Source organism: Apaloderma vittatum, unplaced genomic scaffold, assembly GCF_000703405.1.
Source record: "Apaloderma vittatum isolate BGI_N311 unplaced genomic scaffold, ASM70340v1 scaffold6971, whole genome shotgun sequence".
Lineage (NCBI taxonomy): Eukaryota > Metazoa > Chordata > Aves > Trogoniformes > Trogonidae > Apaloderma > Apaloderma vittatum.
In genome coordinates, this window is record NW_009699505.1 from 7,087 (window position 1) to 33,138 (window position 26,052).

General features: G+C 41.4%; 1 protein-coding gene across 4 annotated transcripts in view; it reads left to right on the plus strand.

Moving 5' to 3' along the window:
• Positions 1–5,930: 5,930 nt before the first annotated feature.
• Positions 5,931–26,052, plus strand: part of SMG7 (SMG7 nonsense mediated mRNA decay factor) — a 30,388-nt gene continuing 10,266 nt past the window's right edge. For 2 of the 4 annotated variants that reach the window (XM_009878387.1, XM_009878388.1), the window contains exons 1-13: positions 5,949–5,955; positions 7,224–7,341; positions 8,309–8,441; positions 11,683–11,854; positions 12,684–12,755; positions 13,825–13,975; positions 14,296–14,431; positions 16,561–16,723; positions 17,760–17,916; positions 20,792–20,862; positions 21,194–21,254; positions 22,056–22,175; positions 22,421–22,856. In XM_009878387.1, the coding sequence (XP_009876689.1) occupies positions 5,949–5,955; positions 7,224–7,341; positions 8,309–8,441; positions 11,683–11,854; positions 12,684–12,755; positions 13,825–13,975; positions 14,296–14,431; positions 16,561–16,723; positions 17,760–17,916; positions 20,792–20,862; positions 21,194–21,254; positions 22,056–22,175; positions 22,421–22,856 (1,797 nt within the window). Of the gene's footprint in view, positions 5,956–7,223; positions 7,342–8,308; positions 8,442–11,682; positions 11,855–12,683; positions 12,756–13,824; positions 13,976–14,295; positions 14,432–16,560; positions 16,724–17,759; positions 17,917–20,791; positions 20,863–21,193; positions 21,255–22,055; positions 22,176–22,420; positions 22,857–26,052 lie in introns of all 4 variants that reach the window. The other 2 variants (XM_009878390.1, XM_009878389.1) reach the window with 2 other exon arrangements.

The following is a 26,052-nucleotide window of genomic DNA, read 5'->3' on the forward strand; positions in this document are numbered from 1 at the left end:
GTGTTAGTGGTCACTCGTACGATTGGAAAGAAGAATGCTTATTTCCTGTAAAACTATCAGCCACTTATACCAGACAGTAATTTTTACTCAGCACTGAACTTCAAATATGAATACCATCGTGGATACGGTGCTCAGGACTTCTGAGCAACCTGACTCTCTCCTAAATCTGATGTAGATTACTCAGTGCCTGTGCTGTTTGCATTTTCTGCTTCTTTCCCCTGCATTGAATCAACATGGGTTTACTTAAATACAACCAACCTAGCTATTATTTTGTGAAAAATCTAAAACAGTGGTTGCTGTGTGTTGCTTTGGCATTCCTTCTGAGTGTGAGCCTTGCCATGTATTGGAATGATTAAAATAGAATAATAATTTAAGTGTTAAGTGTATTTTTCTGTCTTTTTAGTAGGCTGGCATAGAGCATTTACCTTCCCTCTGCAAAACAAAAGATTTCCTACATATATATGTTCTATATCATCTTATTCCCTTTCAGAAGAAGGAACTTTCTGGCGATGCTCTTGGTGAGCCTTTGGATCAGTCCCCTCCTGCCGAAGTTCACTAGGTTGCAGGCGCTTTTCATTGTGGTACAACTTCTGCATGTATCTCCAGGGAAGTACAGGAACATAAATTCCTGCTTGGAGTGAAGCTACCCTGACCATTTAATTCGACTTTTAGTTTGTAGAGTATTCACAGACAGTAAGTGATTGGTTTCCGAGTGCTTTTATGAGCCCAGCTGCCTGGACTCATTCCCCTTTTTAGTGCTGTAAATCTGCAGTTCCTTACCAGGAGGGTTGTGTTACTGAGGTTTGATAAGGGAACTGATACAGCTGCTGGTGCTTCGGGGCTGCCAGGGGAAAACCGAGAGGAGTTCCCCTTTAGGCATGGTGGAAAGCGGAGTGTTGTGTTCAGTCTTTTGTGAGGTCTGGGGTTTTCCACATTTTTTTGTAGGGCTTCTTGTGCCTTATCAGATCTTGCCTGGCTCATCCTCACTGTGTAAATGAGGGGAGTGTGGCAGAAGTGAAGCTTGACTTTGACTGCTTGGACTTTCATAAATAGTGGGTGTTAGCAGGGTAACACGAGGCTACTGCATTGAAAACTTGGACTTAATTTTATTTGCTTCTCTGTGCTTGATAATAAAGCATGTTAGCAAAACCATGCTTCTCTAGAACTGGCATTGCCAGCTTACAGATACAGCATGATGTATGCAGAACTGAAAATTTATTGCGTGTGCTTGGAATTATCACAGAACTAGAGAGTACATGATGAAACGGAGCTGTTTGGGGGGCAACTAAATAGATCCATTTGTTTAGTGAGACATGAATGGAGTTCCAAGTCAAGTGGCAGTAAGAGGATTAGAAAATAAATTAAGGTGGATGTTTTAGCCTACAAGAGAGAACCAGTGTTTTGGAGTATGCGTTTAAGTCTTTGGTTTTCCAAGTGGCTTTTGTGGAGGGGTGTGATCAGGAGGTCTGCGTGGCAGCCGGGTGTGCTGGGGGCAGGACGTGGTTTGCAGCAGAGGAGCACAAGGTTGGCGTTTCAGAAAAAAGCTTCTGGGCTATCACAGAGCAATAAAATAGTGAACCAGAGAAATTGTAAGCTTTTTTCTTGTAGGCTTTTATGAGCAGATTAAGCAAACTCATCCTAGTGTAAAAGTGTAAGTGGGATTATGTGTTTATTTTTTTTTTTTTTTTCCAATTTATCTTTCAGCCTCTCCCTGTAATGATTTAAACACTTGAAAATGTATATGGGGAAGACATATATTTGTGGAGTTTCCTTTCTGTTGTGTTTACTAGCTTAAGGGGAGCAGCTTGTTTTCTTCTTCTGCTTAGGGAAAACTTAATTGATCAAGAATGTTAAAAATTTGGTAATGGGAAAATGCAATGTGTCTATCTTGTCTTCCCTTTGCTAAATCCAGTGGTTCATTCCAGGCTGATCATCATGTGTGAGTTCCCCTGAGTTATAGCATGACTCCGGCTTTATATACTGCCGAGTTCTTAAGAGAGGAAGTATTTTCTTTGCCATCTGTGGGTACTTAAAATTTAATATATGTTATGCCTTCAGAACTTCAGAAGAAAGTCCTGACTACTGTCATAAAGTTTTGAAACTTTCTGAGTATTTGAATAAACTGAGAATTTCTGTAGCTGTCAGTCTCACTCGATTGAGCGGAAGGCTTTTGTATTTGAGTTTTGTTTTGAACTAAAGCAGGGGTTAAATTTATATTTGGTTAGGAAATTACAAAGAATAGTTAATAATACTTCAATATGATATATCATCGAACGGAGATGTTTGAAATATAATTTTTTTTTGAACTGTGGTTTGTGCTTAATTGGCTTTGGACCGGCAAACATGGAAAAATTGTCTTGAAGACTGAACTGCTGAGTCCAAATGGGCAAGGAGGTGCTTGAGAATATTCTTGAAATTATTTTCAAGATGTGTGAGCAAGTTGTACCAGGTTTGCTGGCAGGCGATGTGTTTTTGCACCGGAATGAGTCATTCTAATGCAAATTCAGTGTGAGGCAGCGCAGGAAGGTGTATGGAGAGGAAGGTTTGTTAGAAGATGCTTGATGATATGAGGAGCCATTTGCACTGTTGGAGACACTCTTGCCGGTATTGGTGAGCTCTGATTTGTGCCCACTAGGAGTCTCTGAGCACCAGCAAAGGCTCTTCAGGAAAGTCTGCTCAAGGCACAGGCAATGTCTCTTCTCTGATACTTCGCCACTGACAGAACAAGTTTGGTACCTGGGCTGCCCTCTCGTATCCTGGCTTAGCCACAGGAAGCTGTTTTTAAAAGAAGTTGGTTTTAGGTGGAAATAAGAAACAGAGCATGCCGATGTTGGGCCTACTTCACTAATTCCTTTGGCCCCTAGGAATTATTCCAACAGCTTCTATACATTTTATTAAAAATTATTGTGATAATCCCCTTAGTGTAGCTTGTTGAACGCTTACATAAGAGGCAGTTTGCTTTACTGATAGTGAAGAGATTGGTGTTAAAGGCCTTTGTTCCGTGAGCTTATGAATATTATTTAAAAAAAAAAAGTGTTCTAAAAAATATTTCTTTTTTGGTAAAAGTTCATCTCCAGCCATGTTGTTTTGGCCATGCATTTACAGGGCATTTGTCACCAGCTGCGTTGATATATGGGTTGAATACTCCCCCCTTCAAAGATTAGTATTTACCATAGTGGAAGGTAATTCTGCACAAGTAATTTTCAGAAGAGCAATTCTTGGTTTTTAAAGGGCAGAGCCTTTTTGCCTGGAGGAGAATTGCGGGCTCATGTTCACAGGAGCTGCACGGAGGCTGAGCCTCTCGGTAGGATTCGTGGCTTTAGTAGCACAGATCATGTTCTCAGCCCAGAGAAGTTTGCACAACTGGCAGGTGTTTCAGGTGTGAGCCAAACTGCATTAACTTGGCTGGCCGTTCGAAAAAGAGAGGCTTCAGCACCTGAGCGAGTCAGCTTTTCCTTCTGAGCAGCGGCATTTCTAGCTGCCAAGCTCCAGCACCGCAGAATTGGCTCAGCTTGGTGCTTGACTGGACTCGCAGGTCAGCGTCGCGGAGGCTTCTGAGGCACAGCACGCAGGCCATCGCTGTCCTTCACCGGCTCTGCTGAGCTGGGCATGGGGAAAGATCTGCTCTCTCCCATCCCGCTAGCAGCAGCTATGGGGAGGGCATCGCTGGGGGACTTTTCGTTACCTTGGTGTGGAGGACACAGAAATGTTTCTTGGGCTTTTGGCTTTCTCATGACACAGTATCTAAAACTTTCCTTGCTTGTCTGTCAGTAACAATGGATTATCTCTTCTAGTGCACTCTGTTAAGGAGTTGAGAAAAATGTTTTAAGACCTTCTTGAAAGAAAAAGAATAAAAAAAGATAACTTAAATAGTTAAAGTTTGTGAAGCGGGTGAGGAATGTACACATTTACTGCTGGCACCAGTTAAGATTATTAACTTTAATTAAAGCCCTCGAAGCATCCCATTGCTTCTTGGATGGTACACAGTGGTGACTTTGGTGAGTTGCTATAGATAATCCTAGCATTTAATAAACAGAAATTTTGTGAAGGTACTTATACATCTTCCTAGTGAAGCATTGGCACTATTATGAGACTTTTTAAAATCCTAATATGGATCTGTCGTGGTTTAACCCCGACCAGCAATGAAGCACCACACAGTGGCTCACTCAGTCCCGCACCCAGTAGGATGGGGCAGAGAATTCTAGGGGGGAAGTAAAACTCAAGGGTTAAGATAAAGATGTTTTAATAGGACAGAAAAGGAGGGGAAAATACTAATAATAAAAACAAGAATAAAAATATACAAAACAAGTGATGCACCATACAATTGCTCACCACCTGCTGACTGATGCCCAGCAAAATCCCCGAGCTGCAGTCAGTGCCTCCCAGGCAACCCCTCCTGGTTCCTACACTGGACCTGAGGTCCTGTGGTATGGAGCCTGCCTTTGGCTGGGTCAGCTGTCCTGCTTCATCCCAGCTTTTGCACCTCCTCACTGGCAGAGCAGGGGAAACTGAAAAATCCTTGACTTGGGATAAGCACTATTTAGCAACAACTGAACACCACTGTGTTACTCAACAGCATTCTCATCCTAGACACAGCACTGTAGCAGCTTCTAGGAAGAAAAGGAACTCTGTCCCAGCTGAAACCAGGACAGGATCTCAAAGCCTTCCCTGTAATTTGTGGCCTATAGGTAGAACCCAGAACAACCTGAAAAACTGTTTTTACAGTCACCACAATTTGACATTGGCAAGAAGAGAGTATATGCTTGTTTCTGAAGCCTCTTTAGGGATTAGGTGGTGCTCTCTTCTGGCTCTCTGTTCTTTCCCAAGCTGGCATCTGACTTTCATGTTAGTCTCTGTGATTATCATGTAAGATTTTTGCTGAGGAAGGTGGCTGGAAGTGGTTGTTTCATACACCAGGCAGATTTTGTGTCTGGTACCAAAAGCTTGTGTTCTTTGCCAGGTATGTGTAAACATTGAGGGTAGCAAAAGCAAAGGGGCGTGGTCCCCCCAAACCCAGCCAAACCAGGCAGCCTTGTGTTTCTTCTGCCTCTGCTGGCGTTAATTCAGTGTCGGCCACGCTGGCCAGCAGCTCTGTCCATTGAAGTTTTATGTGCTGCTGACACAGCACTTAACTGCAGCATCTTGGTTCCCTGCTCCATGCAGCCACTGATGACCATTTGTAAATATTTAGTGAGAGCTGTGTCCTGCTGTTCCTTGGTTTGAGAAACTGTTTGCCAGCCTCCACGAGCAGTGGGTATTCGCAGAGGATGTTCAGCGAAGGAGTTGCCATTCGTTCTGTATATTCTGTGTCGTCGTTTTTCTAGAAAACTGGATCAGACTGTGGCTTTGGAGAGGCAGTGCAAAGAAGAGAGGCAGTTGCGGAAGCTGTAGTCTTTTTATCCCCACGCCTTGAGGAGAGCTAGTGCAGCATTGAGGAGCAAGAGGAGTGTTAGCAACAGGCTCTCTTGAGAGTTTGCTTTGCGCTGACTGCGTTGGTTACTGCATCTCGTGTGACAACTTAGTTAATATCAAATTCTCAGTTGCGGGTAGGCAGGTATCCCTGATGTTGGTGGGACAGGACTGTCAGGTAAAGCTCAAAATACAGTGTAAGCATTTTTCAGTCTATATTTTTTTCTGAAAGAGCCATAGAGAGACTTAAGCTCTTTATGAGAGACAAGAGACTTAAGCAGGGAAAAGCAAACAGTTGACTTGCATTACAGGATGAACTGGAAGAAATCACTCTGTTAACCACAGTGGCTCAAATCTGTACTGCATGAGGTAAACTACAGCAGGGTGGGTTGTGTGAAGCCTCTACGGAGCTGGCCCCACTTTATCCACTCACTGTTGCATGGATGTACTTTAGCATAATTCAATTCTTTTGATCAGTCTGTTTCTAATTTATTGTTTTATTACTTTCTTACAGGCAGGCAGAAGTCCTGAAGGCTGACATGACAGGTAATTGCTTTTATTACCCAGTTGACCTAGCTGCTCATACTTGGTTCCTGGTTTTGCTTTCGTTTTGTGTTCCTTATGCTTATTGTTCCTAATAATTCTCTGGAAAGCACCTGATGTTATGTTAAAGGTTTGTCCTCTGTATATAAATGAATAGCATTTTGACAACTATGCCTCTCTCCTGTGTCTAAAAATACATGTATTTTTAACGTTCATGTTGGGTGTGTTAGAGCATTTGGAACTGGAGGTGATGCCCTTACTTCTCTCGTATTGTGTTCTCCTTTTGGGGATGAGACACTCTTGTCCAGATGACTACAGGAACTGTTGCACTTGGGGTTAGTGAGGATCTGTATGATTTTGAGAATCCAAGGTGATGAAAATGTTGATCTGATTGCTACCACACGTGCTACCAGAGTGCAGCCTGTAGATGTTATAAAATGCTACAAGCTATTTTTAAAGCTCTGTGTGTTTGTGGAAGGTAGAAATGGTTTTTATTAATGTATCAGCCACATAGTACAGGCAGCTCACATAAACCAATGCTCAGCCTTGCTTACCCCTTTGGTGTAGTACGTGTAGCAGGTTGGAGCAGTCCCTGCAGGAGCACTGTAACTGCCTGGATCCGTCTTCTGGCACAGCAGGAGTGGCTACAGCGTCAGCAGAATGGCCTCCTTGGGGTGAGGCCTGTCCCTTGTGCTCCTGCAGCCCCAGCTCAGGTGATTTTACAAGGCGTGGGAAGTCAGATTCTGGAACCCCAGGTGGCAGGGAGCAGTGTTCTGAATACCAACAGCAGTGGCTCCAGGGATGGTCCTGTTCAGCATCCCTTGATGGATTTCTTTTCTGCTTAGTTTTTCAGACTATTCTGCAGATTTTTCTAAATTCATTCGGTGGCAAGAAGCACTGCAGCTTAATGGCTTGTGGAGAATTACGTCCTTCTCCATTCTTTTTGTGTGTGTGTGTGTTTTTGTGTGCGTTTGTTTTCTTTTTGTGAGTGGAGTTTTTTATGTGAGTTTTGGGGTTTTTTTAGCTTGCCAGGTGCTGACTTTGCTTATGTCTACTTTTGGTCTTGTAGGAGTCTGAGCAGTTAACCCCCAGTCCCTCTGTAGTTCTTTTGTTTTACTGTTCTGATGAATTTGTGATAAAAAGCAGGTGTTTGGCATTGGGTATCTTACACTGTGCTGTGTTCGTTCACTTGAAAAATCAGTTGGACTAACTCCATAAGTTTCAGTTTTACAAAAACTGTTGTGTCTTTGTTCTTTCTTCCTGTTGCTCAGATTCGAAGCTGGGTCCAGCAGAAGTCTGGACGTCCAGACAGGCTTTACAGGACTTATATCAGAAAATGCTAGTGACCGATTTGGAATATGCTTTAGATAAAAAAGTGGAGCAGGACCTGTAAGTACCTCCATAAATTTGTAAGTATATACGTAATCTGGGCTGATGAGCAGGAAACTCTGAGAATTTCAGAAAAGCAATTGTATCCTATGACATGGTTGTCTTATTTTCTTTAAAATGAGGTTGAAACGTGAGAATGCACTACAGAGTTGATGAAGAGCATTCAGTAGATTAATATTTTACCTCTGGCAGTTAGCAGCAGCCATGTCATGCAGGAGTGGATTCTGGTGAGCCAAATGGGAGAGAGGAAAGAAACGTCAGTCTTTTGTGCCGTCATGGGATGGCTGAAGTTTAGAGTTTCCAGAAAGGAGGAAATCTGCCTGATGTAATCACCTAGAGCTTTGAGCAAGGTTCAACAGGAGTTGAATAGCTGCCAGAGACCCTCACTTCAAGCCCTTTGAGGTAGGGCTGGGCAGAGAGGGAAGTATCAGGAGAGAACTCTTCTTAACGTTCTGTGAGCTCCCCAGGGGAAGATCCTGCTGGGTTTTTCTCCATGCCCTGAGTCCATCCCCTGTTCTTTAAGATGCAGAGATGGGTTGTAACAAGTTTAGTTAAGAGAAATGTGGTTCTTCTGGCACTCTGAGGGAAGCAAGATGAATAGGCTTGCTGGATCGCCCTGTCCCTGCCTCCAGATGCTGAATGATTTTTAACTGAAGTGCCTATACCACACATCCTGTTCCCAGAAGAGAGCACTGTGCTTCCTAGAACAAAACAATTACAGGCAAATATTAATGCTGTTACAGTGTTAGCTATATTCTGTCAGAATTGGTTTCCCTAGTTATGAGAGGTGAGGAAAGGTAGTTCTTCCATATTTAACTCTTATTTCTAATTTGAATGTTGCATGAATTTGAGTATTTTTCATTTCCATGGCTGATGCTATGTAATTAAACACTTGTTTCCTGTTGCTTATGCTATGTACATAAGACGTTTCCAAAGTAAAAACAAAAAATGCTTCTTTTGTTTTCAGTTGGAATCATGCCTTTAAAAACCAGATCACGACGCTGCAGGGTCAGGCGAAAAATAGAGCAAATCCAAATCGGAGCGAGGTTCAGGCGAACCTTTCTCTGTTTTTAGAGGCAGCTAGTGGCTTCTACACACAGGTGAGTTGCAAAAAATGTACTGGCTGTGGTGTATTTGCGTCGTCTGGAAGCAACTGTGTTCAGCCTTGTGCTGCTTGCGTGTGGCTCCTTTACAAATCTTCGGCTCTCAGACCTCCTGTGCTGCTCTGGCAACTGGTCTCATGAGAGATGAGCTCCAGTATCATAGTGGGATGTCATCTCTTTGAGGAAGGACGGGAGGATCAAGTTTAGGTGTGTGAAATGTGTTCATTTCTCTTAGCGTGAGGAACTATTGCCGTACTGGATCCAGCAGCGTACATTGCTAATGCTGGTGCCCTTGGTAGAACATGTCTACAAAGCTGGTGATGTGCTTTTCTTTTGATCAACCTCAAGCTGATCTGAAAATTCTGTGAATCTGGTAGTTGTTTTGGTGCTCCATAAAAACAGCAATCATTTTTAATAGAATCTGCTTTAAAGCCTAAACCGCCGCTGCTTGGGATGAGATGGAAGGTCTCTCCAGCCTTCTGTTTTGTCTCTTTAACAGGAATGTGCTGTGACTGCTCAAGATGAGCATTAAGCAGCCAGAAAATGTTGAATGATACCTCCTTGCTGTGATAGCTTTCTTTCTGGCTACGTTTGTTGTGGTTTTGAGCAATTGGGAGATCTAGTCTACATTGACTTGCCAGTCCCTCTTGAAGCCATTTATTCTGGTCTCTGCAGTGATCTGTAGTAAAGAATTCTGTATACTAACTGTAATGTCAAAGAATAATGACACAAAAAACTCCCACAAACATGCTAACTGACGATTTCATTTTACTTAGTTCTTTTTTTTTTTCCTGCCACTTCTTACAAAATTTCCCGTTTACCTTCTCCTTACTATTAATTTGTGGGTTGTTGTCATAATTCCTTTTCATTTTTAAAAACGTGAGACTTACCCTATAATAGGGAAGAATAAGGAAAGATAATTAGTTTTGTTCTTGGCTCCAGTTATTCCAGAACAGAAATACATGCAGAATTCCAAAATATAGATGTACTGAGGATGTGTGATGACTTAATTTTTGTGCTTTGTTCTGTGTCCATTCCTTGTAACTCCTAACGCTGACGGCAAACAGAGTTACTGTTTTCTTAGAACAGTTTATGTATTTACTGGATACATGTTTGAATAGAGCTTTTTCATGAATAAAAGTGCCCACTACTGTTGTGCATTGAAGTAGGATGGTTGTCCCCAGGAATATTATGTAGTATTTAGAATGTGTTATGTCGTGCTGTTTTTTTGATCAAGGCTCCCAGGCTTACAAGCACATCTTCAGTCTTAATTCTCTATTTTTGCCAACAATTATTTAGAATTACAGACTTCAGTTATAGGAACTTTTGCTCCCCATAAGAAAACTGTATTGTTGGGTGCTCTTGAGGTAAGCATCTTTCCCAAGGCTGTCAGTTAATTGCAAAAGGGATGTGATTCCTGGTCATGTATTTATTCCTTACTGCCAGATTTTTACCCCTGCTCATTCCAGCGTTACATTTCAGCTTGTAGGTCACAGAGAATAAGAGCTGGTGTGTGATAGTGGCCTTAATAAAGATGACTTGCCTTTTTCCCGTCCCTCGTTTGGTGTGCTTTGGCAACATTGTCACTGCTGCATCCTCCATCGCAAGCAGCAGCCTGATGAGAATTTTGCCAGGGATAGGTTGCAACGTGCACAGCGCGTCATTCTCACTGTATCAATTCCCAGTTTGATTCTGTGCATCTGCAAGGCAACCCCAGGAGTTTTTTGGTTTTTTTTCTTTTTCCAGAACCTGAGGGGTTTTTTCTGATTTTTGTTGGTTTTTTTTTTTTCCCTTCGACATTGTTTTTTGGAAAGCTTTGTGTTTGAAGCAGCCAGTTTGACAGGCTGTGGCATGGTTCCCAAGGGTTTTCTACTGTCTCCAGCATTTGTCTTACAAAAGCCTTGTTCTTCCCTGCAGCGTATCAGGAATTTCGCTCTTTTTGGTGTATGACACCACAGACTGGGTCATGTTTCTCTATTTCCTGTGATGTTAATTGTCCCATTTTTAGTCTAAAGATTTTATTCAGGCAGGATACCTGCTTTCCAACTGCAAGGCCTGTGTAAATGACATCTTTGAAAGAGAGCATGAATTCTCCTAATTCGGCATGTTGGAAGATGTCAAGTTTCTCTCTTTTATCCAGCTTTCATCTGTGAGATCTCTCTCACTTGGGGATTTTTATCTACTATATAAAAGGAGAAGGAGGTGTAACACAAAACTTCTTTTGGCAGTGAGCAAAAGCAGCTCATTGCACGTTTAGCTCCTGACAGCGTGTGCATCTCTGTCAGCCCTGTGCTTTCTAAATGCCTTTATCTGGTGGTGGAAACCTGCTGTAGGTCTGTTTAATCTGGAGACTGAGTATGTTCTCAGCTGGGAGAAAGTCTGTCAATTCTTACTTGCTTTTTAAACCCTGTAACAGAGTAGAATAAACACTTCTTGTTGCTATGTGGTTGCTGTTACTTTCCAGAGTATTTACTGGAATCCGTCATGAAAAACTTCAGGAACGCTAACTAGAATGGGAAAGTTCAGGTTTTCCTTCAGTCAGCTTTTGGGGTATTTGACCAAGTAGAGCTGATGCCTTATTCTTCAAAGAGTCTGTTAGTTTAGCACAAATTTACTGACAACTTGGCCACTGAACCGTTAGCCACTAGTGCTTTGAATCGCCTACAAACTTTGTTCTGTTCTGGCTTCTCTCTAAAGTTTTGTCAGGGTAGTGATGCTTTGTATGTTGGAACAAGCTTCTCTGGAGGATGAGTGGCATTCCTTTCCATTATTTTTAGAGAATGGCATCGCTTCATCAAGATTTTAGAAAGACCATGTTTCTCTTGAGTGTCTAGTTAAAAGACAAAACGCTCCCACCCAAGCCCCAAACCAAAACCCAGCAAAACCACAAAACCCAACAAGGCTTGTAGACTTCTGATAGTCAATCTCTGCTGATGTATGCTTGGTAATTGAAGTATTGTGGCAGTTGAGTTGCTCAGTGGTTTGGGATGCGTGACTCTTGCTTACAGGAGAGAAGTAAAACTTCTCTTCGTGGTTCTGGACGGAATAATGCAGCACAGAGCTCAGTGACTTTTATGGAGAACATAATTTACAGCTGCACTTTTGGTAATCGAGGCTTGTTCACTTCAAATACATTTAGCTAATCCATGCCTTGGAGTGATGCTCTGTTTTACCTATTGTTTCAGTGCTTTTCTGACTACTGTCTCTAGCTGCTACTAAACTAGACCCTTTTTTCTAGTTATTACAGGAATTGTGCACAGTTTTTAATGTAGACTTGCCATGTCGTGTAAAGTCTTCCCAGCTGGGAATCATTAGCAATAAACAGACGCACACCAGCGCCATAGTGAAGCCGCAATCTAGCTCCTGCTCTTACATCTGCCAGCACTGCCTTGTCCACCTTGGAGATATTGGTGAGTTTTTGGAGGAAAAAGGGGTGGGCCTTTGAGTTCTGCCTGTGCTCAGCCATCGCAAGGAGGGATCTATAGGTACCACGGGCAACTGCTCGACCGAGTGTGCTCCAAATTAGTAGCTAGAAGCTGATGGTATGTTTGGTGCTTGCTAGAGGGGGAAAGGTGTGGAAAACAATGCTGTTAGACTCTTCTGCTGTGTGTTACACATTAACGCGTGGAGACAGTTAATCACTAGCTTTCTAGTGATTTGCTAGAATCATGTTCTAGCTGGTAGGCACAGTGAAATGCTGAAACCGGTAACTATTACGAAAGCTTGTTGCAGCAGGATAACACACTTCTCCATTTCAGAACGCTGCTTTTAAGTTGTATACACAAAGACAACAGTTAGAAATCCAGCCTTGCATAAAGCAAGGTTTCTTCTTTACATCAAGTGCAACAGGTTTATTTCTCTGGTGATTAGAGTGGAACTCTCTGTTGTAGAAAGTTCTGTTTTCACAGGAATCTGCAATTGCTCTGCAGATCTACTTAAATGTAGATCTAGTTGCTGGTTGTGCAAAGGAGCATAAAAAATATTTGTAGCTTTCTTGGATGTGATGCTATTGGCATAGCATCTTTCTATATAAGAACTGATAACCTATGACATAGGAAAAACAACTACCTCAAAATTCAACATGTTGAATCTTTGTGCTTTTTGGTGTAATTGTATGTTCTGATGTATATTTCTAAAATAATAATAAAATGCTTTTCAGGTAAACTGAGTTATGTTAAACTAAGTGTAGGAGAGTTGAATTTTATGCCTCAACTTTTCTTCCTGTTGTTGTTTTCTTAGCTCGCTATAGGAATCAGACCAGCCAGGCAGAGTCTTACTACAGACATGCAGCTCAGCTCGTCCCTTCTAATGGTGAGTGTGGGATGCTTTTTAGGTTTATAAACCTAAAGGAAGATTTTGGGATATTGCTTTTCTCATTTGGCAGTTGGAAACTTAGGATTTTGTATAAACCTCCTCCCCCAAACACCCCAACCAACCATGCAACAAAACCTGGTAAGTCATTGAGGTAGTAGGCAAGTCATCTAGATAGTAGCTATTTGCCTGATCTGTGTCCTTTTTGTGAAGATTTAGAAACAAAAAAGGTAATACATAGCTTCATTCCAAGGCTTAACTACTGCTGCATATTAGTGTTACGCTCATATGTTAGGAAGTATAGTTAATGAAATACCTACCACTAGTGGTTGGGGTTTTTTTTTCTTTCGTTATTTGTTCACGTGCCAATTTGTAAAGTTTAATAGCTAAAATTACTTTTTCTCAAGTCGTTCATGCAAGTTAAGGGATTCTCTAGATCAGGGGGTCTAGCTTTTTAACTGTTGGCTTACAGTGGTCCAAAATGTAGGGGTGGGGAAAGAAGGATAAGTAATTTTTGAGCCAGGCTGCTCAAACCAGTACTTTGCTTTGTAGCCAGTTTTATTCTAACTGAAAAATTAACCATATTCTAACTGTAGAAATTTTTATTCCATAGGCAAAAAATGTGAACAATTGTTGACAATTAAATTTTCCTCGTGAAGTAAAACTAGGCTAGATTTTTGTCCAAGCAGATGAAAATAAGTGTTGGTGGTAAAAGCTTGGTTTTGGCAGTATGTTCTTATTTGGAGAAAAATCTTATGCCACATTTGTAGTCTAGTTTTAAAGAATGTGTGTAGAAAAATCAAAGAAAAAAGCCCCACATCCAGTCCCCTCCCCGCACTAAAAAACCCCACAGCACAAACTAACCACTGCATCACAACTTTGGAAACTTTTTCATTTGAGTGGTACTGACAGGAGGCTGGAGTAAAAGGGTCATCGGATGAATCTTAACCTTGTCTGTTTAAGAATTTAGGGATTTGTCCTCCCTTTCCAAGTGCCCATACTTAGCCTGAAATCTAGCGCAATTCACTTTATGACAACTTGTTGGACAACTTGTGTTTTTCTTCATTAGGTCAGCCTTATAATCAATTGGCTATTCTAGCTTCCTCCAAAGGAGACCACTTGACCACAATTTTCTACTACTGCAGAAGCATTGCTGTGAAGTTTCCTTTCCCGGCTGCCTCCACTAACCTACAAAAAGCACTTTCTAAAGCACTGGAAAGGTAAGACTAAGCGTAACGTATTTCTTTCAAGTGTATCTCCCTTTCCAGAAGTTACTCCTATTTGGTAGTAGAAAAAGAAGTCCATTGACCCTCGTCCAGTCAGAGCATCCATACACATGTATGGAACAAATTATAGTTTGTGTCTGGGATGCTTTTGAGTGTGAGCAGGGAATGCAAGAAATGTGTTTTGTGCCAGCTTGAAAAAGTAGCTTTGCATGGACATTTCCCACTTCTTGATTGCTTTAGAAAAATGCCTCATGTTATGTGTAGCTGTGTCTAATTCCAAAGCCTGAAGTTGGGTGTTTCTATTCTGAATGTAGTCGTGATGAGGTGAAGACTCGATGGAGCGTGTCTGACTTCATCAAGGCGTTCATTAAATTCCATGGCCATGTGTACCTGAGTAAGAGCTTGGAGAAGCTGAGCCCTCTTCGAGAAAAGCTGGAAGAACAGTTCAAGGTTAGTTCTAACAACATCAATTAGTGTATTGAGGAGGGTATTTTTAGCAGTTGAGTTCTGAAATTACAGTCCAATAATAACTTATTCGCGTGCTAAAATACAGAAGCTCACATAGCCAGTTGTGGAAGGTTTGTGTCACAGATAATGCTGGATAGTTCTGTTGGCTTCTGCAAACAGTGGGATTTTTTTTCCCCATTTGACATGTGCTGCATTATTGGTGGAAATACAGGAGAGATCAGTGACTATAGTTGGTTTCCTACTCTTTAACTCGGATGATTCTTGAATACCTGTGACAAGCACTTGATTCACCTGGGAAGACTTGGCTCAGTTGCCTAAGAAATTTTGAGAGCTTCATTTCTGGATAACGTTCGTTCACTCCCACTGGTTATTAGGGCTGCTTTTAATCTTCCTCGGACAACTTGCCTTTCCTGTCAGCAGTTTGCCTTTAAAACCAGTATTCCGGTACGACCCTAGTTTGCATCTATACTAGAACTATTCGGAACACGTTTCCTCTAGAAAATCCAGGAGTACCCATGAATTATTCAGCCAGCTCATTAAGTTGGGCAATATGGCAAAGATTGAAGCAAAGAGAATTCTGTAAGGTATTTATACATGGTAGTGCAATTTCAAAGTGAATATATTATATGTATTTTGCCTTTTGAAAACTGTTCTGCTTCAGCATCTTTTGTGGAATAGGAGTAGGTAATATGGGTGTATTCAACAGAGCAAATATAGTAGACACTTTTCCAAATTAAGAAAGGGAGAGGGGATCTTAGCAATGTAAAGAATTAAAAATGTTCTTCGCGGTGCCTGTTTTGTATTTTTAGATTGAACTGGGCTGCTAGACCTAGGTTCAAACATTCTTTAAAATAAAACAAAGAAACAAAATGGCACCACAACTTGTTGTGAATTGTATGAGCTTTGAATTTGAGCTGCTTGAATGCTGAGAGTTAAAGTAATGTTGCAGTTTCAAAATTAAATAATTGTAACTCTCTTTCTGTGTGTCCTGTTGGCTGTTGAACAAGTACTGCTTTTTCCACAATGCCTATAATTAATACTGAGGAGCATTGCTCAGGCATGTGGAGTAGCCTTATTTTTCTGAACTAATCCAGGGTGTTAAAATAGAGCTAATTGAGCCCTGCTTTGTTGCTTAGATTACTTTTCTGTTTATATTATGCAACATAAGGCATAATTTACTAGAGAGCAAGTCTTCTGACTTCAATGGGTTGAATGTGGATGTGAAGCGGGCTGTGCGGTGGATAATCACTTTAACTGTGTGGCTGATTTTTACCTCCGAACACGAAGAGAGCAGTTGTAGGGTTACCAGTGTTCAGCCAGGCCCACAGTTCTGCTGCTGACAGCTCTGCCAGTTCGAGTTGCTGGCTGTAGAGTGATTCATGCTCTTAACTAAAAATCAAGGTTGAATGTGGAGCTCAAACCTTTTCCTGGTGCTTATGGTGGTTAATTCACTTGCCTCCCTGACTGCTGGTTGAAGAGAAGTAGGTTGTGGTTTATGATGTCTCCTTTTCTCCCACAGTGCTCCAAAAAAGCATTAACCTTTCTTTTCCTGTTCTCAGGAAGGTGTCTTTTACAGCATAGTTAATGAAATGCATTTGTAAATAGCTCGCGCTATTTTAGTCCACCGTGGCATTCCAAGGCCCATGAAGTCAGATGTGGAATTAGTCTTTAATACATAACCACGTGGTACTTAAATTTGCCTGGAGTGTTTTGTGTTTTTTTTAAATGCCTTCTCTGGGCTGTTTCTTCAGAAGACTGAGCAATACAATGGATATATATGCCTCTGCAGTTCTTACAGTTGTGTTCCAGTGCTGTCATTGCTCTTTAAAGTCACACTTGCTCTGAAAGAGAACCATAACCAAGGAGGTGTCGATTTGTTGTGCATGTGAGTACGAGCAAAAAACCTTGGGCTTATCCGTGGACATCTGCCTCCATCCTCCTGGGAAGCCCAGTGCTGTGCTAATAGGGATGACCTGAAAATAAAATCTAGAATGAATGTTGCCTTAAGGGCTGAAACATTAGTTAAGTAGTGAAATAGCAACTGCTAATCCTTTCAAGTGTGCGCTTCACCGAATAAAAATACATACATGGTACATGTATCTGTGTTGCAGAGGTTGCTATTCCAAAAGGCCTTCAACTCGCAGCAGTTAGTACATATTACTGTTATCAACCTGTTTCAACTACATCACCTGCGAGACTTCAGCAATGAAACGGAGCAGCACAGCTACAGCCAGGATGAGCAGCTCTGCTGGACACAGTTATTGGCTCTCTTCAGTAAGTATGGAAACTAACTGATTTTTGTATTTCTCTTTCACTTTTGTATGGAATTCATTAATATTTTGCTGTCAGTATCTGACTTTTAATGGTTGTGTGAAGTAAGTGATGAGAATAGATGCTCTGGGAGAAAGTTAAGAGAAAATGGTCGCACGAGATTGTTCTAGCAGTGCCGACTAACACTGGATTTCTAGACCCGGGACTTACTCTGAAGCCTTACAGAACTCTGCATCTTTTTCCTGGTTCTGAAAGAACATTTTAACTTGGGTCCAGCTTAGCAGTGGGTGGTACCGCATGTGAGGGGCTGTTCTGCAGTTGGCTGCAATGCAGTTGGAGTTGCTTTAAATGGAGCTAGGTCTGAAGTTGACTGAACTAGGACCCAAACTGCTTCTGTCCTCTTGAAAATATCAATTAGGAAATAAGCAGGAGTGCCGAGGATTTTTAGACTCTAGCTGCATAACGCTGATTGGCTTAAACTGATCTGGCCCATGATCAGCTTGCCCTTGTTCTTAAACACCTAGATTTCTGAATAGCTGAATTTTGCTGGGTTCCAGCCTGAAGTTGACTCTGGAAAAACACCGAGGTCACACTGGTGTCGTTTCTGTTTCTCAGCTTGAGTGCCCTAATGGGTATGAGCTGGGTGTGTGCCTGCTGGCCTGAGAAAGTGGATAAAATGCGGAGAGGCAGTGGAGTTGATAATTTCCAACAAATGAATGAATATTTTTGTAATGAGCTTGTCTCACCAGATTGTTAACTTACCGAAATCATTTGCAGTGACACTTAGAAGAGAGGGGAGGGAAAAAGCCACAAAGATTCTGCTTTATGGTAGAAAACCCTTTATTGAAAAAAAAATGTTCAGATCTGCTGGTGGATTTCTTTAAGACTGAGTAATCAGGCTGCCTTGTTCTAGAGAATTAGCTCTTAAAAATAGGGTTTATGGGTGGGATGAGTTTGATAAGGTTATTTGGTCAACTCTAAAGCGTCATTTCTTCATCCTTTGGGTTTTGATTTTTTTTCTTTTCTGCTCTGTTTCTAGTGTCCTTTCTTGGAGTTCTGTGCAAGTGTCCTTTACAAAATGACTACCAGGAGGACTCTGGAGCTGCATATCCTCTTCCAGCTGTGAAGGTTTCAATGGATTGGCTGAAGCTTAGGCCAAGTGTTTTCCAGGAGGCAGTGGTTGATGAAAGACGGTAGTGAGTGTTAATCTTTCTCTTGATACATTTGATTGCATAAAGTGATAATAACTGGGGATCTACAGCTTAGTAATGGGAAGAGTGATTCTATAACTCCTTATTACAGGCATCAAAAAAATAGAGAATATATGCGCTGAAAAGTTCATAAAACAAAGCATGAGATTTGTGGGCTACGTGAACAGATTCACTGTTTTCCTTGGCTTTAGGTTTCATGTAACTTTTTTTAACATCAGAGGGGGATCTACTTTAAAATGTCTAACTTGAGCATAACTACTGATTGTACCCCTTAGTCTAACCTATTGCCATGATTTCTCAGATCTGTTGTGGTAGGTGGCAGGAGAATATTTGCCTCAATTTCACACATTAAGGCAGTACTGGAATCCAGTTTTCCTGGCTCCTCATCCAGGAATTAAACTGAATTTAGTAGAGGGGGCCTTCAAACACCAGCACAGGCATTACTGTTCTGGACTTGCTCTGATTTTTTTCTCACACTTGGTCTTAAATAGTTCGAAACTCACCAACTTCTTTTATAGGCTGTTAACTTTTCATGAATTATGACAATTCAATAAAGAGTTTTTGGGCTGTAAGATGTTTCTTTAGATCAGGGTGACTGTTACTGACGCAGATAGATAGATGTCTTTTTGCTAAGATGGCCACTTTAAGGAAAACAGCATGAAACCAACTTGCTTAGCTGATCTTGTGCAATGTGCCACAGTGGTTTCGCCTTTTTCTTGGCAGTGTGTGCTGTAAAGATGTGATTCTAGCTGAGGATCACATTTTCTGTGCATCCATCCATGGAGAGTAAGGGTCCCTATAACCTCATTTTGTTAAGTAAGACTCAGTCAAACGTGCACAGAATTTAAAGCTCTGGGAGCTTTGGGAACTTCAGTTCCAGAGTTCCTGAAGGCAGGATTAAGGGAAATAAGTTTTCACAAATGGTGATAAGTGTTACTGTGTGTGTATTCTGAAGGAAGACTTTATAACAGTATTTTAATAGGGAAGATTACTACTGAAGTAATCTTTGCAGAAAGGAGATGTAGACAGTAATTTATGGAGTATCAAAACGAATCTTCACGTTAGAACGTCTATTCTGAGTCAGGCAGTTAATTTGCCCTAGAACTATCGTGTTCTCTTTAAAGAACATGCCTGGTTTTTAAAATCTGAGATTCAATAACATCATGTTCTCAGGTACTCGTGTAAAGGAGTTGTGAAGTCGGCAGCAAACAGCTGCAAAATGCAGAGGTGAACTTGAAAGTTAAGCATTGCTGAGATTTGTCAGAATAGGCTTTGGTTAGTAGCCATTACATTTGCTGCCTCTAAAACATCAGGACGACTGTCCGTCTTGCCCATTTTTTGGTAAGGATGAGAGCTTTCTTTTGTTTCTATTGGAAGATCCTAATGAAATTCACTCTTTGCAGACTACACACATGTGTCTCTACTGGCCTCTGTTTAATAACCTCATGTCTGTTTTATATTCAAAAGTCTTCGTTACTCTGAATTCATACCTCTTTGTGCTCTTGGTTCCAGAAATAATCCATATTCCTTTCCAAACTTTCAGTTGTCCCCACTCCATGCTTACCATTTCCACCCCAAACTGAATGAGTGACTGAAATAGGAAGGAGACATGTTTACCTAGAAAAGTAGATGAATCTGAAGGCAAGAGCTGAGGACAAAAACTACTGTATCAATACCAGCGTGTCGTCTTTTGGAAATGAGTTTTCCAAACCTGCCCAGTGGAAGCCACGTGAATTCTAGATTTTTACGTTTAACACTGCATCACTCTTCTTCAGGGATCTCTTATTAGGAAATACTGTTATTTAAAATGTTGTACAGGAAGATTGCAGCTTACCATAGGTTGCAACAGAGTTAGACTCTCCCTTTTTTCCTCCTGTTCCTTGTCAGTCATGGGAAGGAGCTGTTGCTTAGTTTAGTGTAGGAATAAGCATAAACACTGTGTTTCCAGTGCCTCCGGCTGTGCAGGAAGGCAGCTGACCTCAGGCTGTCGGGTGCACGTTGCGTTTTCTGATCCAGGTGTGATCTGATGGCTGAAAGCCTTGCGGGGGGACGGCAGGTCCATTTCACTGATGCCGAGCGCAGTGGGCACCTTCCTGAAAGAGTTTTCTGTCGTCTCTGTTGGCTTGGTGCCCATCACTAAAACAGAAGAAGGATGTTTAGACTTTTGGATTGAAGCTTTTAAAAAATAGGAGAAAGCAGCACTTGTTGGTGGCAGTTAAATGTTAACCACCTGTACGGTTGCAATTTTTACATTATTTGCTCCAGGGCCTTTGTAAAGAATTTCCAGTCATTGCTTGTACTGGTATTGCCAGTGCAAGGCAGGGAGACTGCCAGTTAACCTCTAGTTTAATGGTCTTAGGGCAGCCCTTACTTAGACCTTCTTACCTTTCTGGTAACTGTTTCAATGCTATAGTACCGTGTTAATATTCACAGAACAAAAGTATTTACGTACAGCTATATCTTAATAGTTTTCTTCCCTACTCGTTAATTTATTGTGCCTTAAGAGCAGTCAGCTTTGGACTTGAAAACCTGAATTGCAAACAGGTGTACTGAAAGTTTGCTCCTGTGATAAACTTTTCTAGTTAAATTCATAGCAGGCTTTCTGACTTGATGGATAATGAACTGTATGCTGTGAGAACCTGGCTTCCTTGGCAACTTTAGATTGATTTTTTAAAAACATTAATTTTTTTTCAAGGAAGTGGTCTTTTCCTTGGTACTTGAGAGAAACTTTACCTATTCTTGAGAATCAGAGGATTAATGGAAGCTGTGACTGTATCAGAGTTTATTGTTTTCTTCATAAGGCACATATGATTCCGTATTTTGTAGTTTTCACTTAGTTTGTCTGTTTTCTGATTTGTAGCATATGGCCCTGGCTGATTTCTCTTCTAAACAGCTTCCAGCCTCATGAAGAAGATCTGTCCAATAATAATGGTAAGGATGCTTCTAGTCAGTGCTGTAAAAACCTGGGAACAACGCGTGGTTTTCCTGACGCTGTGGGGAATTGCAGCTGAAGAGCAAATAAAGGGAGCAAGTTGTCTTCTCATATTAGTGCATATGAACACTTTACAAATGCCGCTTTCCTGTGCGGAGCAGACTTTGCTCTGGTCTATTGGTCCTGAGCTCAGATTGCAAGATGGACTGGTACAACGGAGCATGTTAGTAGGAGACTTTACTATGTATAGTGACCTTGCTGAATCTCCTTACGATACTGTACTCAGTGCTTTAGTGCTTCCCTTACACTTGTTTACTGTCTGTTCTCCAGCAACCCCTCTGCCAGAAGAATTTGAGTTGCAAGGATTCTTGGCTCTGAGGCCCTCATTCAGGTGAGCGGCAGCTGGAGGAGTCTGTACTCTTGCTGATGTCACTGCTATGACACACATTGACCTGTTCACTACAATAGCTTATTTATGAATACTTGCTTACTCCTGTGTGGATTTATGTAGGTATCTTTTCAAAACAGCTGTAATAGACCGTATAGCAAAACTCTAGGGAAGGTTATAATATTGCTCGCGAGTTTTCTGTTTTTCTTCTGTAGTCTTCAGCCTAGTAAATTGAAAGGGAAAATTTTAACAAGTGAGAAAAGAATACTTTTACAGCTGTAATCGACCATACAGCAAAACTCTAGGGAAGGTCATGAGCTTATAATATTGCTCGCGAGTTTTCTGTTTTTCTTCTGTAGTCTTCAGCCTAGTAAATTGAAAGGGAAAATTTTAACAAGTGAGAAAAGAATACTTTTACATGAAAACTGCTTGCTGTTGTTTTTTACTTTGTCGTTCTTTTACTCTGTTTTTGACTGTGTCCTTGTACCTAACATCATGCACAAAATGCTGATTAAATATTAGATATATTCACTCAACTATACTTCCTGTGATTTTGACTATTGCACAGATGAGCTTTTTGTTCTTTTAAAAAAAACGCCATACCTCTTTAATGTAGATGCATCTTATCAGAAGACAATTGCATCTGTAAATCAGATTTCTGTAAATGTCGTTTTTGAATAGTATCTGGTGAAATTTCACAGCTTATAATAGAGTAATGCTGACCAGTTGTATTTGTAAAGAAATACAATGTTGTGAAGGGTAATTACATAATTAATATTATTCCTTCCCCTATGTCAATACAAGGAACTTGGATTTTTCCAAAGGCCACCAGGCAATTACAGGAGATAAGGAAGGACAACAACGTCGGATACGGCAACAGCGCCTGATCTTCACAGGCAAATGGATTGCTGACAACCAGCCGAGGTAATTTGAAGTAGTATCTGTGTGTTCCACTTGCTACTGTAAGCTTAGGTAACGTGGGTGCCAGAGTTGAATGTTATTTTTCTCACTGTTTGACACAGCAGTTTGACATAATGTGAATACAAGATGGTGACAGCATTAATAACACGTTCTGGGAGTCAGCATGCCATTGCTTCATAGGTTGATTATGACAAGGAATGTATTTGGAGTAACATACTCGCTTTTCAATTCCTTTCTGTCTTTTTCAGGTTGATTCAGTGTGAAAATGAGGTAGGAAAGCTGTTGTTTTTGACAGAAATCCCAGAGCTATTGCTGGAGGACCCTAGCGAAGCCAAAGAGAGTCTCGCCTTGCAGGAAACGTCTATTGCGGAGCCGCTATCTACAGATGGGAGCCCTGGACTCAAATCGGTTCTGTCCTCGGGCAGAAGCCTGAACAACAACTGTGACTCAGGCGAAAAACCAATGGTCACATTCAAAGAGAACATCAAGCCACGGGAAATGAACAGAGAGCAAGGGCGAGTCTATCCCCCTAAAGATGTAGGTAGAGAAAGACGGGACTATAGCAAAGGAATAGTGGCCAATAAGAATGATGGGAAGAAGGATAACAATAAAAGAAAGACTGAGACCAAGAAATGCGGCTTGGATAAGATGCAGGAAGCAGGAAAGCAGAATGTAGCAGTTCAGGTAAGCCTTTAGATCGAAGGGATGCTGCGTCTTAGGCAGTATAATGTTCATGTCAGGGCTGTGGCTGCTTGTATGGAGTAGAACCGAGGTCTTGCCGTGGGCCTTGCAGGTGCAGCTAATGCACACAAAAAAATAAACACATCTCTCTCAAAGACCAGGTGTTGGTGATCTTTGAGTCTCTGCCCTTTTTCTTCGTGCTGTCTCGATTTGTTGGGGAGGAAAAGGTAGGGAGCAATGAAGGGGATTTTGCTGTGTTAGCTGTCTTAAACAGACTTCTGCCTGTTGTTCTACAAATTATTCAGGCTACCCAGGCAGTTCACGTGGCCAGGTCTTAGTTACGCTCCTGGTCTTGTTGTGAAGGAACTGGGTATTCTGCATGTTTGGTTTAGGTGACTTGTGCATATTCATAAACTTAAACATATTACAAATGCACCCAGTTGTTCCTGTGGAATAAGATCCTCTGTACTGTGGTTACATTCAGGTGCAGGTAAGGAAAGCCATACTGCTCTTAAACCCTACATCTGTGCTCAGGTACTTGCTCAAAAGTGTTTTTTCACATCAACTGCTCTTTTTTCAGCTGTATTTTTTCAGAGGCATGCTTTTCCCCCCCCCTCAGTTTTGGTGAGCATTATGTGTGAAAATGCTCACCTCATAAGTAAATAGTGAATTTACTGGTCTGCCTTCCCTTGACTTGGAGTAAATAAGGGTGGAGAATTTCAGAATTGATCTGATCTCTACCTGGATAGTTTGGCTGCATCTCAGTCATTCTCTAATGACGTCTGGAGACATTTAATGATAGTGATGGGGGTTTTTTATTTCCCTAGAGAGAAACTGTGTCAGCTCTTCACTGTTCTTGCAAGTAGAAATTATTTCCTAATGCATTTTATCTGCCTTGCCTCTGTGTAAGCCTTTTACTGCTTCCCAGGACAGGTCTGCACAGTAACTTAAATTTGCTCTTTGCATCTGCTCTGACGGCTTGTGCAATTCAGGTCTTGTTTTTCCTAGGCTGGACAAACCAGCTCTTTCAGTCTTTCCAGCCTGTGTTGTTAGGACCCTTGGATAATTTTCTTTTCCTGATTATTTGCTATTAGACATTATCATTATGAAGTGGAAGGTCTGAACTGGCAGTGTTATTCAGCTGGTTTTGCAGGGGGTCCTACCAAGGCAGGTAAAGGGGAGTAGCCTACAGAAACTGTGTGACAGTCATTTGCGAGACATCAAACAAGAGTCTGGTATCTGAAAACCCACATAGGTGAGTTAGAATAGCAGAGTTCTTACCTGTTGAACACATCTGGAATGTGGTTGCAGGCCTGAGCACAACTCTCAGTTTTGGTGTTCATGCCCCTCTCTTGCAAAATAAGGACCTGAGGCTGATAAAACCTACCGAATCTTCTGAGAAACCTGTAGTTTTCTGGATAGGGAAGATATTTTAGTTTTAACCTATCTGATTTATCAGAAATTTGCTTGTCTTAGTCTTAAGAGGTAACAAACTCAGGAAAATCTTATTTCAAACCCAGCTCTAGCAGAATGTATTCAGATGTGATTGATCACTCTTCATCTCTTGTTGAATAGAAATGAATTTTCACCTTTTAGTTCCTTCAGTTGTTTTAGTTACGTTCTAGTTATGGCAACTAGTCCAATGAAATATGTTTTTTTTTAATATAATTTGGTGGACTTCTTTATCCAGAGATAGTCCAGCATATGGGGAAGGTTTGCTTCCCCAGCACCAAGAAACCAGTGCAGGTTTTTTGCTGATCAGTGGCCTGTAGCCATGAATGCTACAAATATTGCAGCTCCTATTTAGCGAAAATGTGAAGAATGTCGTACAAAAGTAAGTAATGCTGTTTTGCAGATAAGTGGAGAGCTTGCAGGCTTAGACAAGATTGTGAGAGTGACATAGGTTGAATCTCTGCTCTTCAGGGAAAGTCATATTAGGTGCTGAGGAAGGTTTAATGCAGACCTGCTCAAGGTGTAACATACTCTTAAGAGGTCACTGTGATGAAATGATGGTTCTCTTGAGCACCGTGTAGGAACCCTTAGGACCACTGGGGCAATAAATATTTGGTAGTATTCACGCTTTCGAGGTGAGCAGGGAAGTAGAAGTAGGGAAGCCACTAAAATTTGCCTGTCTCGATTAATCAATTTTGGTTATTTGACTTCTAAACGTTAACTATAAATCATGCAGGGGGTCTTTTGAAGCCACCTTGGGAAATGTGTTATAGCAGCTTTGAATTTATGATGGACTAGAGCTCATGTTTTGAAATCCCATGGCAGGAACAGTGTCCTTGAATTCTCTGACACTGCTATGAAAGAATGCATAGCTCTCGGTGTGGGTTATAAAAATGTTTGGCTTATTGTGGAAAAAACCCGAATGGGCACAGTATAACTTGAGTATTCTGAATGTGATGAAGGGTGAAGGTGGCAGGCATGAGCAGGTGCTGTGTCACTGGTGGTGCTTAGCGTCAGTCAGAACCTTGTGGTGGAGTTCCCTCTGGACTTCTTCTAGTGAGAGATCAAAGATACACCCAAACCTCCCAGTCTTACAATCCTCTTTTTTAATTAAATGCAAAAAAAAAAGTACATTTACATAATTTCTAAATGGGGAAATTCAGAATTGTTTGGAAAAACCTTAAGAAAACACTTGAATACATCTACTCCTTTGCTACTGTGTTTTGGCAGAAAAGACCTGCCCTCTAACTCCTTTCAACTCAGCACTAAACGTTGAAATAAATCCCACGCAGTTTTTGTTTGGTTTGGATTTTTTTAATTTGGTCCCTGATAAAGCCCTTTCTTTCAATCACCTTCGAGGCTTGACGTCAGGTCTGCTCCTGGGCCCTTTCTGTATTGCCCGGGTACCTTGCTTGCTGTCTTTTTCCTGCCTGCTCCATCTTGCATTCCAGGCAGTTCTGCTGAGCTGAACAGAAAGGGAAAGTAGTCTTCCCCTCTGTCTTCCTCTCCAGGAAGACCCAGACTGCAGCAGACTCAGAATCAGGTAAACATTACATTACATTCTTCTCTCTGCCTTTAACTGGTGCAGCTCTTTTAACAGAAGATAGAGCGGTTACACAGTAAACAAAGATTAAGCACTTCTGTTATTTGTCTTGTATGCTTCTGGTCAGAAGAATGTCATAGGATGCAGGAGTTTGTGCATATACATCAGCAAATGGATTAGGCTGAAAGATTTCCCTAGGAAGAG